Source organism: Bufo bufo, chromosome 6 (genome assembly GCF_905171765.1).
Source record: "Bufo bufo chromosome 6, aBufBuf1.1, whole genome shotgun sequence".
Lineage (NCBI taxonomy): Eukaryota > Metazoa > Chordata > Amphibia > Anura > Bufonidae > Bufo > Bufo bufo.
Genome location: NC_053394.1, coordinates 422,114,894 through 422,135,755, shown reverse-complemented (window position 1 = coordinate 422,135,755; position 20,862 = coordinate 422,114,894). Strand labels below are relative to the sequence as shown.

General features: G+C 47.4%; 1 protein-coding gene across 3 annotated transcripts in view; it reads right to left on the bottom strand.

Moving 5' to 3' along the window:
• Positions 1 to 16,246: 16,246 nt before the first annotated feature.
• LOC121005195 (ABC-type organic anion transporter ABCA8-like) overlaps positions 16,247 to 20,862 on the bottom strand; it is a 96,252-nt gene continuing 91,636 nt past the window's right edge. For 2 of the 3 annotated variants that reach the window (XM_040437786.1, XM_040437784.1), the window contains 4 exons: positions 18,606 to 18,749; positions 18,114 to 18,193; positions 17,758 to 17,813; positions 16,247 to 16,520 (listed from right to left, as the gene is read on the bottom strand). In XM_040437786.1, the coding sequence (XP_040293720.1) occupies positions 16,428 to 16,520; positions 17,758 to 17,813; positions 18,114 to 18,193; positions 18,606 to 18,749 (373 nt within the window). In that variant the 3' untranslated portion in view covers positions 16,247 to 16,427. Of the gene's footprint in view, positions 16,521 to 17,757; positions 17,814 to 17,879; positions 17,906 to 18,086; positions 18,194 to 18,605; positions 18,750 to 20,862 lie in introns of those variants that run through there. The other variant, XM_040437785.1, reaches the window with a different exon arrangement.

The window sequence follows — 20,862 nt, the reverse complement described above, 5'->3', positions numbered from 1 at the left end:
TACACCGATTATTACTCCTCTTGTCAGTGTGATTGTTCCTACAGGGATTCCTCCATTATTACTACTTACACCTCAATTAAAATGTACCCGTCTGGATTCTTCACATTCTGATAATTATAGAGGAGTGTTACATGGCTGCCGCTTATCTCTTCTCTGTAAACTGCTGCAGAATCTCGTAATACACACCTCAGCTGCTGCAGAACCTCATAATACACACCTCAGCTGCTGCAGGACTTCATAATACACATCTCAGCTGCTGCAGAACCTCCTAATACATTCCTCAGCTACTGCAGAATCTCATAATACACACCTCAGCTGCTGCAGAACCTCATAATACACACCTCAGCTGCTGCAGGACTTCATAATACAAACCTCAGCTGCTGCAGGACTTCATAATACACACCTCAGCTGCTGCAGGACTTCATAATACACACCTCAGCTGCTGCAGGACTTCATAATACACACCTCAGCTGCTGTAGAATCTCATAATACACACCTCAGCTGCTGCAGAACCTCATTATACACACCTCAGCTGCTGCAGAGCCTCATAATACACACCTCAGCTGCTGCAGGACTTCATAATACAAACCTCAGCTGCTGCAGGACTTCATAATACAAACCTCAGCTGCTACAGGACTTCATAATACAAACCTCAGCTGCTGCAGGACTTCATAATAAACACCTCAGCTGCTGCAGGACTTCATAATACACACCTCAGCTGCTGCAGGACTTCATACTACACACCTCAGCTGCTGCAGAACCTCATAATACACACCTCAGCTGCTGCAGGACTTCATAATACAAACCTCAGCTGCTGCAGGACTTCATAATACACACCTCAGCTGCTGCAGGACTTCATAATACAAACCTCAGCTGCTGCAGGACTTCATAATAAACACCTCAGCTGCTGCAGGACTTCATAATACACACCTCAGCTGCTGCAGGACTTCATACTACACACCTCAGCTGCTGTAGAATCTCATAATACACACCTCAGCTGCTGCAGAACCTCATAATACACACCTCAGCTGCTGCAGGACTTCATAATACACACCTCAGCTGCTGCAGGACTTCATAATACAAACCTCAGCTGCTGCAGGACTTCATAATACACACCTCAGCTGCTGCAGAATCTCATACTACACACCTCAGCTGCTGCAGAACCTCATAATACACACCTGCTGCTGCAGAACCTCATAATACACACCTCAGCTGCTGCAGAATCTCATAATACACACCTGCTGCTGCAGAATCTCATAATACACACCTCAGCTGCTGCAGAACCTCATTATACACACCTCAGCTGCTGCAGGACTTCATAATACACACCTCAGCTGCTGCAGAACCTCATAATACACACCTCAGCTGCTGCAGAACATCATAATACACACCTCAGCTGCTGCAGGACTTCATAATACACACCTCAGCTGCTGCAGAACCTCATAATACACACCTCAGCTGCTGCAGAACATCATAATACACACCTCAGCTGCTGCAGAACATCATAATACACACCTCAGCTGCTGCAGAATCTCATAATACACACCTCAGCTGCTGCAGGACTTCATAATACACACCTCAGCTGCTGCAGAACCTCATAATACACATCTCAGCTGCTACAGAACCTCATAATACACACCTCAGCTGCTGCAGAACCTCATACTACACACCTCAGCTGCTACAGAACCTCATACTACACACCTCAGCTGCTACAGAACCTCATTATACACACCTCAGCTGCTGCAGGACTTCATAATACACACCTCAGCTGCTGCAGAACCTCATAATACACACCTCAGCTGCTGCAGAACATCATAATACACACCTCAGCTGCTGCAGGACTTCATAATACACACCTCAGCTGCTGCAGAACCTCATAATACACACCTCAGCTGCTGCAGAACATCATAATACACACCTCAGCTGCTGCAGAACATCATAATACACACCTCAGCTGCTGCAGAATCTCATAATACACACCTCAGCTGCTGCAGGACTTCATAATACACACCTCAGCTGCTGCAGAACCTCATACTACACACCTCAGCTGCTACAGAACCTCATACTACACACCTCAGCTGCTGCAGAATCTCATAATACACACCTCAGCTGCTGCAGAACCTCATAATACACACCTCAGCTGCTGCAGGACTTCATAATATACACCTCAGCTGCTGCAGAATCTCATAATACACACCTCAGCTGCTACAGAACCTCCTAATACACACCTTCACTGCTGCAGAACCTCATAATACACACCTGCTGCTGCAGAACCTCATAATACACACCTCAGCTGCTACAGAACCTCCTAATACACACCTTCACTGCTGCAGAACCTCATACTACACACCTGCTGCTGCAGAATCTCATAATACACACCTCAGCTGCTGCAGAACCTCCTAATACACACCTCAGCTGCTGCAGAACATCGTAATACACACCTCAGCTGCTGCAGAACCTCATAATGCACACCTCAGCTGCTGCAGAACATCGTAATACACAGCTCACTGCTGCAGACAGTCGTCCTAGATATTACCGCTGTGATATTTAGGAGTACTATTACTGCTGATATGATGATGAAGGGGCCTGGATGAAGGGCGCCTGTTGAGCGGCCGCTTAGCATCAGTCACTTTTTGAGACATCTCGTGTTCATTTAGGAAAATCTATTGCCATGAATCACAATGGTCTCATTTACTGAAAGCCTCGTCATACGAAACCACTTCTATCGGTGCGACACGGACCCCTCCATGATAATGGGGGGGGGGGGGGATAGCGGTATTTAACAGTGTGGGGCTGTACAATGGCAGGTGCTGCAGCTTGTTCTTACAGGACACAACTGGTATTAGTGTTCTTCAGTATGTTGAGAGTTGTAGTCTTAAGCCTCATTCACACGTCACAAGTGTTCGGTCAGTGATTTTGAGCCAAATCCAGGAGTGGCGCCTCCACAGACATAAGGTATAAGGCTCCTTGCAGACGAGCGATACGGATTAGGTCCGGATGCGTTCAGTTAAAAATGCGCGATTTCGCAAGCAAGTTCATTCAGTTTTGTCTGCAATTGCGTTCAGTTGTTCAGTTTTTATCGCGCGGGTGAAATGCGCATTGATGCGTTTTGCACGCGATTGATAAAGAACTGAAGGTTTACAAACAACATCTCTTAGCAACAATCCGTGAAAAACGCATCACAGCCGCACTTGCTTGCGGATGCTTGCCATTTTCACGCAGCCCCATTCACTTCTATGGGGCCTGCGTTGCGTGAAAAACACAGAATATTGAACATGCTGCAATTTTCACGCAACGCACAAGTGATGCGTGAAAATCACCGCTCATGTGCACAGCCCCATTGAAAGGAATGGGTCCGGATTCAGTGCAGGCGCAATGCGCTCACGTCACGCGTTGCACCCGCGCGGAAAACTCGCCCGTGTGAAAGGGGCCTTAGGGAAAGATCTGCACCTGCACCTGGTTTTGGCTCAAAATCACTGATCAAACACTGACGTGTGAATGAGGCATTAGAATTAGGCTACATGCACACGACCGTGCCGTTTTTTTGCGATCCGTGTGCCTTTCACAATTTGCGGAACGGAACGGGCGGCCCATTGTAGAAATGCCTATTCTTGTCCGCAAAACGGACAAGAATAGGACATGTTCTTTTTTTTTTTTGCGGGGCCACGGAACGGAGCAACGGATGCGGACAGCACACGGAGTGAATGGGTCCGCATCCGAGCCGCAAAAACGGCGGCTCGGATGCGGACCCAAACAACGGCCGTGTGCATGAGGCCTTAGGATAATTCTGGATTTGTTCAGGGGTGTGAATACTTTTGCACTGCCTTCTGCGTGACATACAGCATGCATTCGGATTTCTCTGGGTTTTTAGGCTCTGCCCCCCGTTCTCCTCTGCTGGACGCTCTTCTGTGAAGCTGCACCTCATTCCACCCTCCAGTTTCGCTGCCTCTTCCCTTTACACCTTAAAGCCCCCGTTTTGGGGTGAGTCATTTACCTGTGAAACCCAGAAAAAGGCGACTGTGTGGGGCGGGGGAGGAGGCACAGATTGCAGAACAGATTTATGGGAAGTGCCTGTCACACCGCCGGATCATACGCCACATCTCGCATCTGCTAACCCAGAAATCCAGGTCATCTGGCAGAGATTGAGTAGAGCCGGGCTGCATTCCCACACACAACCTGTGAGCAGGTGTGGCGCTATTTTTACATTTTTTTATTTTAAGAAGAAAGCTTTGTTTTTCCTTACCTGGACAACCCCTTTAAGTAGTGCAGGCAGGTGTTGATGGAAAGGTCATAAAAATCAAAGATAGGGGGCGCTACACAGCTAAATTTTGTGCTTGGAGAGACGACTGCTCTGCTTTTATTCTAGTCACACACAGACTTAATAGGGTGAAGTTTTTGGAAACCTATGTGATAATGAAATCTTACTGGGTTCTGGACGTGCAAAATGCATACAATGGCTGCTGCTGATGTGCTGACCTACTTGCTGATGGTTTCCACCACGTCGTGGACCAGATGAGGTTGTCTGCTTGGCATTGGTGTTTCTTTTACCTGTAATTACATGGACTGCCCTTCATTCTTGAGATTACAGTGGAGATATCTAGGGGTATCACCTTAGCTATAGGAGTTCCAAAAGAACTTGCTGACTGTTTCCTCAGTCCCACTCTCTATCATTTCTAATACCACACCGGTTCTTGTATGTTCCCTTCCACATGGTGGTCGCTGACTGCTGCAGGCTGATAATATGTATACTGTCCAACATGCCAATCGGCCTCCCCCACATTAGTTATATATATATATTTTTTGCAGATTTACCCCTTGGGAAACTACAACTCCCAGCATGCCCCTGACAGCGAAGCTCAAAGACAGCAGTATAGAGCTGTATGCAGTGAGCTCCCCCTAGTGGCGGCAGGCAGAATTGTATTATTTTTCTATTTTTCTCTGCAGGGGAATCGGAGATTAGAATAATCTTCATTCACAAAATATTGGGCAATGAGTAACAGAACATTAAACAGAGCACGCTGGGAGTTGTAGTTATGCAATAGCTGAGGGGCCATTGTGTTAGAAGACTATTTGTGCGCACTTCCCATGTGGAAACCAGTGATGAAATGCCGACTTCTCAGGTCTCTTCTGCAACCAGGGCCCATCGTTGTGCCAGTGCCTGCCCGCCCTGACCCCAGTGCACGGCGGTGGTGTGGTAACCCCACTTCCCCTTCGTTTCTGCTCCTTCGGGGAACTTGTCGCTCACTATGCGAATATCTTAACGTGTCTTTAAATAAAGGGAAAGAGGAAAGTGCGGGATGCACACGGAAGGTATCTGTATTTTGCAGATCCACGGTTTGCGGACCACAAACCGGATATGGTGGTGTGCATGAGGCCTAGTTTTGCGGGTTTTGGTGGCATGGGGGATGTGAGGAGTTCACCACACTGCATCGTCTCTGACCCGCTTCTCCAGTGACCCCCTCTCCTCCTCCCCCAGTTTTTCGTTGTGTACATGGTAACGGAGGAGGAGAGTTTATAATGGCAGCAGCGTGTTATTTCTGGGAAGGCTTTTATTCCGGGAACGAGGGGCCGGCGTCTTGTAGGGGATTGTATGATGGGAATTTAATAACTGTATGGCCTGGGGGTCAGCAGCAAGGATATGGGTGGGGGTGCACTGCTCTTGTTGTGCAGAAGGTGGATCCCGGAGAACTGCCGCCATTGACTGATGTATATTGGGAAATTGCGTCAGTTCACACGTCCGCAATTCTGTTCTGCATTTAGCAGAACGGAATTGCGGACCCATTCATTTCTATGGGGCCACACTATGTGCTTTCCGGGTCCGCTATTCCGTTCCCGAAAAAAATAGAACATGTCCTATTCTTGTCCGCAATTGCGGACAAGATTAGGCATTTTCTATTATAGTGTCGGCGATGTGCGGTCCGCAAAATGCGGTGTCCGCAGCAGCTTATCCCTTCATCTGCATGGCAGTCGGGTAAGAAGGCTGTGTATGGTCAGTTTTAGGGCACATTCACATTGTGGGTTTTTCTGTCCGTTTCTTGTCCAGGACTGACTGTGGGAGAACAGCTACGAGAAGACTGACCCGGACAGCCTGAAGGACTTCCCATGACATCCCCTTTAAATGTTGACTGGCTGAGTGGCGGCGCCCTCTTTCCGTGCGCCGCTGCTTGTTCCTGCAGTGTGTTACATTGTGTATTCAGTGTTATCTCTCCATACTTTATCCTTCAGCAAACAATACGAGGCTCATTAATCCAGACCGTAATCCCTGCCTGGAAACCGCTCCTCCAAACCGGCACCAGGATTGAGGGCACATGTACACAGCCCTGCCCGCTGCCAGCGCCAAAGCCAACACCATTCATACTGGCATGTGCATTGTGTTGTAGGTCAGAGTTCTTGGTGCACAGCTCCTTAGGGGTACGTTCACACTGCATCTGGATTTTATAGGCAGCAAATCTCATCCACGCGTCGCGGGAAAAATCTGCGTCCAACGCATTGTGCTGCGGATTCATTTAAGATTTTTTTTTTCTGCTTGGTTTACATCCCATGTGGACGTGTCTGTAAAGGTTGGGTGACTTCACGACCGTCGAGGCCTTCCTATGTGGATCTAGTCTGATGGTTTCTACCGCAGGCCTCATGCACACCACCGTAATCCATTTTGCGTTCCACTAAGGGTCTATTCACACGTCCGCATCCGTTCCGCAATATCAGGAACGGGTGCGGACCTATTCATTCTCTATGGGGCCGGAAGAGATGCGGAGAGGACACTATGTGCTCTCCGCGTTTCCGGAGCGCGGCCCCAAACTTCTGGACCGCGGCTCCCGAAAAAATTAGAACATGTTCTATTCTTGTCCACAATTGCGGACAAGAATAGGCAGTTCTATGGGGGGTGCCGGGCGGGTGTATTGCGGATCCGCAATACACTACGGACGTGTGAATGGACCCTCCGTGTCGCATCTGCATTTTTTTGCAGACCCATTGGCTTCCAACAGGTCTGCTTCCGCATTATGCAGCCATGTGTAAGACATGTTCTATGTTTTTGCGGAACGGACATATGGACGCGGAAAGCACACGGATCATCCGTATGCCCGTTCTGCGAAAAGACTGAATGTCGAAATGCGGACCACAAACCCATTGAAGTCAATGGGTCTGCAAAAACAATGCGGACGGCACATGGACTGCATCTGTATTTTGCAGATCTGCGGTTTGCGGACTGAAAACGGATACGGTCGCCTGCGTAAGACTTTACACTGTGGTTCTCCTTTTCTCTGTTACCTGTCAGGGGAGCAAAATGAAAAAAACATAAAAGTTAAGGGCGAGGCCACCTTCCTCCATGTCACCACTTCCCGTCACAGCAGAAAGGTGTGGTACGTTGGTTGTGGGCTTCGTACTGATGGGTGAGAGCACCAAATATATGACAGATGGAGCCAGACATAGAACGGTGATCTCCAACCGCTGCCTAACTACAACTACCAGGATGGCCTGAAGCCATCAGGTTGGAGACCATTGTCATAGACTCTAAGCTTCTGTCATCTGCTGAAAACATGCTAGCTGGACCATTATTGTCTACATTTGTAGCATGCGCTGCCACCAGGTGGAGATCTTGTGTATTACGGGAGGGGTGTGTGTATATATTGCAGCTTAGGCTACTTTCACACTAGCATTGTTTAAATCCGGCGTTCAATTCTGACACCGGAACTGCCCGCCGGATCCGGAAAAACGTGTGAAAACGGTTTACATTTGAATCTCGATCAGGATTTTAATCACAATAAAAAAAAATGCATTGGAAAAAAACGGATCCGCCATTTATGGACTTTAACTTTTTTTTCACATTTTTCGGGTTTAACATGCAAAAGCCGTATCCGGTTTGACTGAACACACGGCGCCGGATCCGGCGTTCATGCAAGTCAATGGGAAAAAGACCGGATCCGGCGTTCAGTCAAAGTGTTCAGGATTTTTGTCCGGAGGTAAAAATACAACATGCTACGGTTTTCTGAAAAGCCTGATCAGTCAAAAAGACTGAACTGAAGACATCCTGATGCATCCTGAACGGATTACTCTCCATTCAGAATGCATTAGGATAAAACTGATCAGTTCTTTTCCGGATTTGAGCACCTAGGACGGAACTCAGCGCCGGAAAAGAAAAACGCTAGTGTGAAAGTACCCTTATTTGCGAGTGTGTTCTCAGATGTTGCTAAGGATAGGGGCCGCGATGCAGCCAAAAGCTGTGCCGTCATTAACAATGCGCCAGTGATTGACACTCAATTTGTGACAATCTATAGAAAAAAAAAGCTGCATTGCCTTATGGTTTTCAGTTGCATCTCAAAAACCCACCATGTCTGGTCTTACCGTAAAAGGAAAAAGTCTTAGTTTAGTGCTCTCATTAAGGCCTCTTGCACACGACCGTATGGCTTTTTCTGTATTTTGCAGTCCATTTGAAACTGATCCGTTTTTCTTTTTTGTTTTAGTTTTGTTTCCGCTTCCGTTCCGTTTTGCCGTTTGGTTTCCATTTTTTGCGGATCTCAAACAGAAACGGAGGCATACAAAAATGTTCAAACAGTAAGTACATAAAAACATTGGGCTGGGCATAACATTTTTAATAGATGGTTCCGTAAAAATGGAACGGATACGGAAGACATACAGATGCATTCCGTTTTTTTTTTTTTGGTGAACCATTGACTTGAATGGAGCCACGGAATGTGATTTGCGGGCAATAATAGGACATATAAATATATTTAGGACATGTCCTCCAAGCAGGATATGTTGGCTAATCTCTCAATTTTACACCAGTACGAGGGTTAGTAAGACCGCAGAGTGCACCGGTCTTTGTTCTTGTTATATTATATATACTGTTTATCACATCCACACATTTGCTATCCTGTGTAGGATGTCCATTGTGGTACTTGTGGTCCGCTGCAGGCATCCTCCATTGTATTCATTTTTGCTGGGGATTGCCATTAGCAGGATCTGCCCCCCCGGTATAGATGCATCACTGCATATGGGGTTGAGCACTTCCTGCTTTCTAATACCACGCCAATCTGTAGTTTGTATATTCAATAATAGGACATGTTCTGTCTTTGAACGGAAATACGTAAACGGAATGCATACGGAGTACCTTCCATTGTTTTTGCGGACCCATTGAAGTGAATGGTTCTGCATACGGACCGCAAACGAAACACAAAAAAACGGAACGGAAACAAAAAAACTTGTGTGCAAGAGGCCTAAGGGCTCATGCCCACGAACGCAAGGGATCCGTGCCCGTGTTGCGGACAGCTCACCGGCCATGTGCATTTCGCATCACGGATGCGGACCCATTCACTTGAAAGGGTCCGCAAATCCGGAGATGCGGTGCGGAAGCACGGATCGGAACCCCACGGAAGCACTACGGAGTGCTTCCGTGGTGTTTCTGGCCGTGCCGCCGCACTGCAAAATAGTAGCGCATGCACTACTTTTTTGCGGTGCAGACCGTCGGATGTGCAATTTGCGGTTCGCAGCACAGGCACAGAGCCCTTACGTTAGTGGGCATGAGCCATAAGGCTGGGTTCAAATCACGTTTTTCCTGGCCGCTTAACGTATACAAAAAAAACGTATACGTTAAACGGATGCATCAGACTGAGGCCATACAGTGGCAACCATTTCCCATAGAGTTCCATTGTAAAAACAAAAAAGTATACTTTTTTTACCAGACTGTGCAGGATACAAGAACGTGGTGTGCTGCGTTTTTATATCCTTTTTTTCTAACGTCCAACGGAGGCATAAAACGTGATGTGAACCACCCTAAGGCCTCATGCACACGACCGTTGTGTGCATCCGTGGCCGTTGTGCCGTTTTCCGTTCTTTTTTGCGGACCCATTGACTTTGAATGGGTCCGTGGAAAAATCGGAAAATGCACCGTTTTGCAGCCGCATCCGTGATCTGTGTTTCCTGTCCGTCCAAAAAATATGACCTGTCCTATTTTTTTGACGGACAACGGTTCACGGACCCATTCAAGTCAATGGGTCCGTGAAAGAACACGGATGCACACAAGATTGGCATCCACGTCCGTGATCCGTGGCCGTAGGTTACTTTCATACAGACGGATCCGAAGATCCATCTGCATAAAAGCTTTTTCAGAGATGAGTTTTCGCTTCGCGAAAACTCATATCCGACAGTATATTCTAACACAGAGGCGTTCCCATAGTGATGGTGACGCTTCTAGTTAGAATATACTACGAACTGTGTACATGACTGCCCCCTGCTGCCTGGCAGCACCCGATCTCTTACAGGGGGCTGTGATCAGCACAATTAAAGGGTTTCTACCACTTCATTTTCACATAATTAGCTTTCAGACACTAGCGATCTGCTAGTGACGTCATAGTGCTCCGAGGAACAGGCGCAGTGGAGATGTCTGTGCAGGGAAGCGGTCAGACATCCACTGCGCATGCGCCGAATACAGACGCGCATGCGCGAGAATTCGTCCGCTTGATCGCATTCCGGAGGAGATGGGCGGGCTGGAGGGACGCGCTGGGCGGCGGCGGTTTGTGAAGGTAGACTGAGCCTCTAGGTGCTAATGACGCCCCCATAGCACCTAGAGGCTCATTAGCATATCTTTATAAGTTCGATTTTTAGCGAAACGGCAGGACAATAAACAGTTATATTAGGATTGTTTGGGAGAGCAGACACTAGCAGATCGCTAGTGTCTGAAAGCTAATTATGTGAAAATGAAGTGGTAGAAACCCTTTAACCCCTCAGGTGCTGCACCTGAGGGGTTAATTGTGCATATCATAGCCCCCTATAAGAGATCAGGGGCTGCCAGGCAGCAGGGGGCAGACCCCCCTCCCTCCCCAGTTTTAATTTTATTGGTGGCCAGTGCGGCCCCCCCTCCCTCTATTGTAATATCATTGGTGGCCAGTGTGCGCCCCCCCCCCTCCCTCTATTGTAATATCATTGGTGGCCAGTGTGCGCCCCCCCCCCCGGCCCCCCTCTATTGTATTAATATTATTGGTGGCCAGTGTGCGGCCTCCCCTCTCTCCCCCCCCCCCCCCCCGATCATTGGTGGCAGTGGAGAGTTCCGATCGGAGTCCCAGTTTAATGGCCTGGTTGCCATGGTTACTTAGCAATATTACAATATTAGAAGCATCATACTTACCTGCTGCGCTGTCTGTGACCGGCCGGGAGCTCCTCCTACTGGTAAGTGACAGATCATTAAACAATGCGCCGCACAGACCTGTCACTTACCAGTAGGAGGAGCTCCCGGCCGGTCACAGACAGCGCAGCAGGTAAGTATGATGCTTCTAATATTGTAATATTGCTAAGTAACCATAGCAACCAGGCCTGCAGTAGTGTCCTGGTTGCCATGGTTACCGATCAGAGCCCCAGCGATTAAACTCTCCGCTGCCACCAATGATCGGGGGGGGGGAGGCCGCACACTGGCCACCAATGATATTACAATAGAGGGCGGGAGGGGGGGGGGCGCACACTGGCCACCAATGATAATACAATAGAGGGAGGGAGGGGGGGGCACACACTGGCCACCAATGATATTACAATAGAGGGAGGGAGGGGGGCCGGGGGAGGCCGCACACTGGCCACCAATGATAATACAATAGAGGGAGGGAGGGGGGGCCGGGGGTGGGGGCCGCACACTGGCCACCAATGATATTCAAACTGGGGAGGGAGGGGGGTCTGCTGCCTGGCAGCCCCTGATCTCTTACAGGGGGCTATGATATGCACAATTAACCCCTCAGGTGCAGCACCCCCTGTAAGAGATCGGGTGCTGCCAGGCAGCAGGGGGCAGTCATGTACACAGTTCGTAGTATATTCTAACTTGAAGTGTCCCCATCACTATGGGAACGCCTCTATGTTAGAATATACTGTCGGATATGAGTTTCACGATGTAACTCAAATCCGATGGTATATTCTAACATAGAGGCGTTCCCATGGTGATGGGGACGCTTCAAGTTAAAATATACCATCGGATTGGAGAAAACTCCGATCCTATGGTATATTAACTCCTGACTTTACATTGAAAGTCAATGGGGGACGGATCCGTTTGAAATTGCACCATATTGTGTCAACGTCAAACGGATCCGTCCCCATTGACTTGCATTGTAATTCAGGACGGATCCGTTTGGCTCCGCACGGCCAGGCGGACACCAAAACGACATTTTTTTCATGTCCGTGGATCCTCCAAAAATCAAGGAAGACCCACGGGCGAAAAAACGGTCACGGAAAAGCGGAACCCGTTTTTGCGGACTGCAAAAAAAAACGGTTGTGTGCATGAGGCCTAAGAGAAACAAAGTCAGCGTCTTGTGGGTCTGATACTTTTTAATAGCCTTTCGTCAGACGGCCTACAAGAATTTCTGAAGAAATATATATCTGTTTCTTCAGAAATTCTTGTAGGACGCCTGACGAAGGGACTGATGTTATCTTGAAAGCTGGCTAACATCACTGGTTCTATTTGTGTTAGGCTACATGCACACAAACGTGGTTTGGTTTCGCATCCGAGCCGCATTTTTTGCGGCTCGGGTGTGGACCCACTTACTTCAATGGGGCCACAAAAGATGCGGACAGCATGTCCTATTCTATTCAACATGTCCTATTCTTATCCGTTTTGCGGACAAGGATAGGCATTGTTACAATGGTTCCGCAAAAAAGAACGAATGCCATATGGACGTCATCGTTTTTTTATAATTAAAATGCAAGAAAAACGTATACATATCGCCGTAATCGCACTGACCTGGAGAATGAAGCGCACAAGTCAGTTTTACCGCATAGTGGACACTGTAAAAACAAAACCCATAAAACTTTTGCAGAATGTTTTTTTTTTTTTTTTTTTTTAATTCTACCCTATTTGAATTTTTTTTACCTTCCCTGTACATTCTAAGCATTATTAAATGGGACTATTAGAAAGTACAATATGTGAACAGAAAAATAAAAAAGTTATGGTTCCGGGAAGGCAGGGAGCAAAAAATGAAAAAACGCTAAATCTCTGCATCAGGGTGGAGTTAAAAGGTATCACACCTGCACAGCTATTTTGTTTCTGTTCGGCCTCTTGCACACGACTGTATGTATTTTGCGGTCCGCAAAAAATACGGAGGAAATCCGTGTGCATTCCGTATTTTGCAGAACGGAACAGCTGGCCCTTCATAGAACAGTCCTATCCTTGTCCGTAATGCGGACAATAATAGGACATAATCACAAAAAACTAAATGGCTGCACACCGTTATATATACAAACAATAGAGCTAAGAAATGGGGGTCATTCTAGATAAAAGTGGTACAATACAGACTATAAATGAGTAATGGGAGCTCTTATCGCACATACGTGTCGGGTTCCTCCACTGCCCAGAATATTGTAGGCTTAAGTAAGTCCAAAGTGAGGCAGTATATTTAGTGTTAGGGATCCATCTGCGGAAGCCACCTTGACGCCTGGTCGATGGGCCCGACACGTATGTGCGCTAACAGCTCCCATTACTCATTTATAGTCGGTATTGTACCACTTTTATCTAGAATGACCCCCATTTCTTAGCTCTATTGTTTGTGTATATAATGGTGTGCCACCATTTTTTTTTTGTGTAATTATGTTCGCTTTATGGATATGCACCTGTGATCCTGAAGGTTCTAGTCTAAATTTTCTTCCAATAATAGGACATGTTCTATTTTTTTGCGGAACGGAAATACGGAAAAAAAATAAGTTTGTGTGCAAGAGCCCTTAATGAGAGCACTGGTCCTACCCAGAATGGTGAATACTGCCACCATGTGGAACTGTTGTGTACGACAGGAGGCATGGTTTAGAAGTTCACTATATTAGATGGACAGCTAAATATATGGCTGATTGCTGGGAGACTTTCATTTCAGAATCACCTGTCGTGGTCAAATACCTTTGTTCTGCCGCTTTCTCATATACTTTCTTTCAATTCTTCAACGTTTACAAGATCTCTGTCTACTTTCAGTGAATAGAGACCTTTTTGTTTATGTCCTATATACACCTGATCCTTCTCACAGCTGCAAGACTATCAGAGCTTTCTCTAGCAGTGAGCAGCACAGGATCAGGATGGGTTTCCATTCACATAAAGCAATGTGAGATCTTGAAAAGGAAGAGGGTTTTAAAACACAAGGGCGGAGGGGAATTTATCATTCTCCCCACGCTCGTTTTCTGGCGTTTGAAAAGCTGCAAAACCCGGTTTTTTAGTCAGTTCCGACTTTTTTAGTCGGAACTGGCGTTTTTATGTTGTCCTCGCCAGTTTTTCGTAAAGAGGGCGGGGCCATTGGTCCCAGCACACTCATCATTGTTTACGCCAAATAGTGACGTAGATAATGGCTGAAATCTACGACAGACTGCCGGAGGAGGCATTTAAAGGGGTAGTCCGTATTTTTTTTTTTTTCCATACTGATGACCTAGTTTCCCTTGTTATGGCGCCCCCTGCTGTGATATACTTTTTATGGCACCAGCCACTTCTTTCGCTTCCCTTGTGCAAGAAAATCTGAGCTACTGAGCATGGGTAACCACACATGAGGTGGATGTTCTGAGGGCAGCCAAGGAACAGCAGGGGGCGCCGTAACCAGCCTGAAAGAGCAATATCTACACACATGGGAGAGAGTGTAGAGTGTGGAGATGCCCCAATAAGAGGCACATCCCATTCAATTCTTCGGCCCCGTCCCCTTTAAACAATATTGTTAGTGAAGGGGCAAAAAAAACAAAAACCGGGCTTGCGAAAAAATGTGCGACTTTTTGACCCCACAGTTCTGGCGCAGGAGGCCGTATTAATCTCTATTATGTTTTGTGTGATCTCAACTGGAATAATTAATCGTGGGACAAATTCATTTGGCAGGAAAGATAATTTTAAGCATTTCAGCAACTAGCGCCTATTAAAAATATGTGGTTTCACCATTTTACCCTAAGGATGACGCCCCCTGGTGTTACTACTGCTGCCCATCCATATACGTGATCCGTTGGCCAAGTAGACGCGATCAGTCCTCTATTCTGTCACCATAGTCGGTATTGCTCACAAGCAGGAGACGGAACCAGCCAGAGGATCCAGGGTATTGATGATTTATTGAGCAGAATAAAACAACGCATTTATCCCCTTCATCAGGTAAAAACTGCATATAACCTATTGAAGCAGATATATATATATATACACATAGTAACACATGAAAAAAAAACGCCAAAAAGAAGGGGTTAATGGTCGGGGGGGGGGTTCAGGGGTGTAAAGGATATTCCCCCACGACAAATACAAAATGAAACTGAAAACTGACATGCGGGTAGATAAAATCCAAATAGACTTTGGTGGTACAAGTGGTTAACCACAGAATTTATTAAAGCATATTAGAATAATATCAATATAAAAAAAAATGCTGTGGAGCGTCACATGATCACTGCCGATATCATGTGACTGCAGAGAAGATCATATGACGTCTGGTTGTCTAAGTAACCAGACACAGCGCACATACTCATCCAGACGGATAAAATGTACCGTTGGATATGAGGCCCTAGGAGGAGGAGGAGATGCCAGGGAGCGGAGTGCTGTGATCACGTGACCGCAAAGGATGACGCCCCCTATATTCCGTCAGTGACGGAATATAGGGGGCGTCATCCTTAGGGTCAAAGGTGAATATCTTTGTACTAACACATTGTGCAGGTAAGAACGGCAGCCCATATACCACGTTACCCATAGAGTGGACAGGATGAGGACACACACACAGACCCGAGAGGCGCTGAGGATGCAGGTGCTTACAGGAGGACATAATACACAGGTTAGACTGGAATATGGAGCAGAAGCCCATAACAGTCCTACAAGCCCTGCACTGAATACAGGCCCAGCACTGCTACATTACCTACAGAAAAGTCCTGGCTATTTTTATATAATGCCCTATTTATAGTGATCGGCAGGGTTTCAGCCCCCAGATCCCAATATATTATCCCCTCACATGTTAGAGGATAGGGTTGTGTGACGGGGGAAGGGCTGGAGACCAGACCGAGTCGCTATGTCCCCTAAACCCTATACACATGCATGCCTGGTGCAGACGAGCATGCATGTGTCCTGATCGGTCAGTGCCGGACAGTCTCTGCGCTGGTGGTAACTTATATCCCCAAAAATTCAAGGATTGGCCCCCTGAATCTGTCAGGAAGCCCCGATGCACATTACATGGTTGGCCGATCCCACGAAAATCTTTGGGTTCAGCCAATAAACATCTGATCTCTTGGAAGACTCCCTGGTACGTATAGATGTATAATGCCTATTCCTTAGGTATAGCTTTTATTTGGCACCAGGAAATAGCTGCCGTAGGGGGTTGCCCCCAGAATCCTGAATGGTGGATTAGCTTCTTTAAGCCGCAGTCCAGCACTCACGTCTAGATGTGCCATTCAGGATTGTGGGCGAGCTGCATTCTTTGGCATGGTGATGGGTACATGGTGCGCCCCTGCCGGCTGCAGACATGTGGACTCTGCCCTCACATCGCCTCTGCTCTCAGTTGTTTCCATTGGAAGCTGTGGCTCACGTCGGCGTCCACCAGCTCCTGCTCCTTGGCGAGCTCAAGGAATACCTGGTGAGTAGAAGAAGGAAACTGGAAATGTTCTCCCTATCCATTCCTATACGTTCCCCCCCACATGACCCGCCTGGCAGGATCGGGCCGGACATAGTTTCAGGCTTTGCCCTATTAGGCCCCTTTCACACGGGCAAGATTTCCGCGCGGATGCGATGTGTGAGTTGAACGCATTGCACCCGCACTGAATCCAGACCCATTCATTTCTATGGGGCTGTACACACGAGCGGTGATTTTCACGCATCACTTGTGCGTTGCGTGAAAATCGCAGCATGCTCTATATTCTGCATTTTTCACGCAATGCAGGCCCCATAGAAGTGAATGGGGTTGCGTGAAAATCGCAAGCATCCGCAAGCAAGTGTGGATGCGGTGCGATTTTCACGCACGGTTGCTAGGTGACGATCGGGATGGGGACCCGATCATTATTATTTTCCCTTATAACATGGTTATAAGGGAAAATAATAGCATTCTGAATACAGACCGCATAGTGCAATGGTGCTGGAGGGGTTAAAAAAAAATAAAAGTTTAACTCACCTTAATCCACTTGTTCGCGCAGCCTGGCATCTCTTCTGTCTTTAACTTGTGCAATAGGACCTTTGATGACATCACTACGCTCATCACATGATCCATCACCATGGTGACGGATCATGTGATGGACCATGTGATGAACGCAGTGACTTCATCAAAGGTCCTATTGCTCACAGGTAAAGACAGAAGAGATGCCGGGCTGCGCGAACAAGTGGATTAAGGTGAGTTAATAAAAAAAATTTTTTAACCCCTCCAGCGCTAGTTTACTATGCATTCTGTATTCAGAATGGTATTATTTTCCCTTATAACCATGTTATAAGGGAAAATAATACAATCTACAGAACACCGATCCCAAGCCCGAACTTCTGTGAAGAAGTCCAGGTTCGGGTCTGGGTACCAAACGAGTGCGATTTTTCTCACGCGAGTGCAAAACGCATTACAATGTTTTGCACTCGCGCGGAAAAATCGTGCATGTTCCCGCAACGCACCCGCACCTTATCCCGCAACGCCCGCGTGAAACCAGCCTAACTGTGATGGCTAGCCTCCGGCACTCCAGCTGTGGTAAAACTATGACTCCCAAGATGCACACTTGCTTGGCTGTTCTCAGAACTCCATAGAAATGAATGGAGCATGCTGGGAGTTGTAGTTTCACCACATCTGGAGTGCCGGAGGTTAGCCACCACTGCCCTATAGGATAGTATAGAGTTACCTGCTCCAGGGTGGGCTGCGAGAAGCTGTACTCTTCTATGCTGTACGCTCGCTTAGCTGTGGAGGAGAAGCAGAACGTAGTCAGTAATACTCGGGGAGCAGGTGCTGCACATCAGTATTAAAGGGTCTGCTCCGCTGCTAGAACCGGGCTGTGTATAGAATTGCGGGATTCAAGTAAATGGAGCTGAACTGCAATACCAGACGCAGCCCATAGACAAGGGAGGCGCTGTTTCTAGGCATGCTCCATATCCAGGCGTATGGGATTGGATTAGCTTTCCTTCTCCCCTGCGGCTGTGGAGCACAGATACAGCCATGTGAATGCGACCTTACTATGATCTAGAGAAGATGCGGCTGTACCTTCCTCCAGGAGAAAGAAGGCGTGCGACAGGCTGCCCACATCATCCTTCGGTATCTTGTACGCCAGCAAAGAGGAGAATCTGTGGGAATAGAGGATGGACAGAGCGGTCACACACCAGATCCACCGAGGCTTCATTCATTGCTGCCCCCTCCATGTTCACTGTGGTTACGAGGGCTCCCGCGGATAGCGGTCGTAGGTGCACTGCTCCTTACAAGACATGGCTCCAGTAGGGTATGGGCACACCTAGTGGCGGTCGTAAACCACGGCTACATGTAGTCAGCCCTTTAAATGGCCGCAAGGGATTTTTGCCAGTTTTATCCGCAATAAAAACCGCATATTGCTGTGGTTTACAACCGCCGTAACGCGACCAGGACAGGAAGTAAGAAATGAAAGATCCCGATCAATGACGGGAACACAGGGAGTGATGGACAGCGCTAAGTAAATAGTGATAATAGCGGGTCAGGGCAATGGCGCTGGATTGCAGCACTTACCTGTCCTGTCTGGCTGCGTGAGGGAACAGGCGGATCACTTCCCTGTGAATGGCCTCCAGCTGCTGCAGCGGATCTTTCACTTTGATCTCCAGCAGATAGTCTTTGCCGAATTTGCTCTTCAGTTCCTGTATGGAGCCGATGCACCTGGACAGAAAAATCAGCTGTTACAGCGCCACCTCCTGACACATGTCGTGTCCTGAACCAGGGGTCCTCGTCAAGTCCTGGCTTTACATTTGTACAGGCGCCATTCATGTAACCGCCACATGACAAATATATCATAGACGGGATGGGAGCTGCGCTACTGAAGTACACTTTAGAGATCGGAATACCCCTTTAATAATTTGATTTAGTTTTTTTTTATATTCATTTTATTCTGTTTTTAGAGCCCCGTCCCCTCTCCTGACATGTCTGTTTTTACTAAACAGACATGTCAGGGGAGGTCCTCTTTAGACCCCATATGGGGATTTAACCCTTTCAACTATAATGTACTGGCACATGTCTACATCACAGTACAATCGCCTGTAAAACGCACCAGTTTTTGACGCAGTATGCAACAAAATTGAAAAAGTTGCTTTTTTGTTCCCGCAACACAGATTTTCAGTCCATGTGCGGATAAAACAAAGAAAAAAGTGTCATATGAACTACAATGGGAGTGAGGATTTGCATTCAAAGGGTTAATCTGCCGGTCACAACACGCCCAGTGTTGTCACCGTCACCGTAACGGTTTACTTAGCCCGAAAGGAACAAAAGATGACGATGACACGATTAGAATCATCGGTACTTTAGATGCGGGTCAGGGACATCATTACTCCTTTTGGTGTATTCTCCGGACTGATCCGGATGTAGGCAAATTAGGGTCCATTCACACCTCCGTGAATGTGTCCGCATCTGTTCCGGTGCAAACCTATTCATTCTCTATGGGGCAGGAATGGATGTGGACAGCACGCAGCAAACTCCGGAACTTCCTGTCCGCGGCTCCGGAAAAAAATAGAACATGTCCTATCCTAGTCTGCAATTTGTGGATCCGCAATACACTACGGACGTGTGAATGGATCCTTAGGCCTCTTGCACACGACCGTATGTCTTTTTCAGTATTTTGCTGTCTGCAAAAAACGCATCCACAAAAAATAGGGATGACATCTGTGTGCATTCCGTTTTTTGCGGAACGGAACATCTGGCCCCGAATAGAACAGTCCTATCCTTGTCCGGTATGTGGAATAATAATAGGACATGTTCTATCTTTGAATGGAACGGAAATACAGAAACAGAAGGCGAATGGAGTACCTTCCGTTTTTTTTGCGGATCCATTGAAATGAATGGTTCTGTATACAGTCCGTATACGGAACGCAAAAAACGTAACGTAAACTGAAAATAAAAACGTTCGGGTGCAAAAGACCTTACTCGGAGATTCCCCCTCCATCACGTAGCGGAGGGGCAGAAATCTGAAGGACACCCTCACAATCTCACACATGGCTACCTTTGAAGACGGAAGGCGCCTTTCCATGTAGTGGCTGTGCGGCATTCGGTTCCATAAAGACGGGCACAACCAGCACAACCACATCCAAACCATATGAGATTAGGACATTCGTTAACTGCAGAACCACAGCAGTCGTATATCTCGTCACGTGCGATTGTGGCCTGCAATATGTCGGAAAGACGATATACGTGAATTCAGACGGCGAATTGGCGAACACCTAAACGATATTCGCAATCAAAGAGACACCCCTATTGCGAGACATGTGAGTGATGTACATTCTGGTAATACTGCTGCGATTAGATTTCGAGGTATTGAACAGGTGCGTCAACTGCCGAGAGGAGGGGATCTTGATAAGAGACTCCTGAGAAAGGAACCTGAATGGGTTTTCCGTCTACATACAGAGATACCTAGGGGTTCGAATGACCGCAGCAGTTTCACCTGCTTCATCGATGAATCCATCCATCCGACCGCCTCTTATTAATATCTAACATTTAGGGTCCATTCACACGTCCGCAAAACACGGACACCGGCCATGTGCGTTCCACATTTTGCGGCCGCACATGGCCGGCACTATAATGGAAATGCCTTTTCTTGTCCGTGTCTGCGGACGAGAATAGGACATGTTCTATTTTTTGAGAAAGGGCGGATGTGGACAGCACACTGTGTGCTGTCCGCATCTTTTGCGGCCCCATTGAAAATAAATGCGGAACGGATGCAGAGCCATTTTGCGGACGTGTGAATGGACCCTAAGGGTCTTTTACAATCTTTACTTTGCTCTAA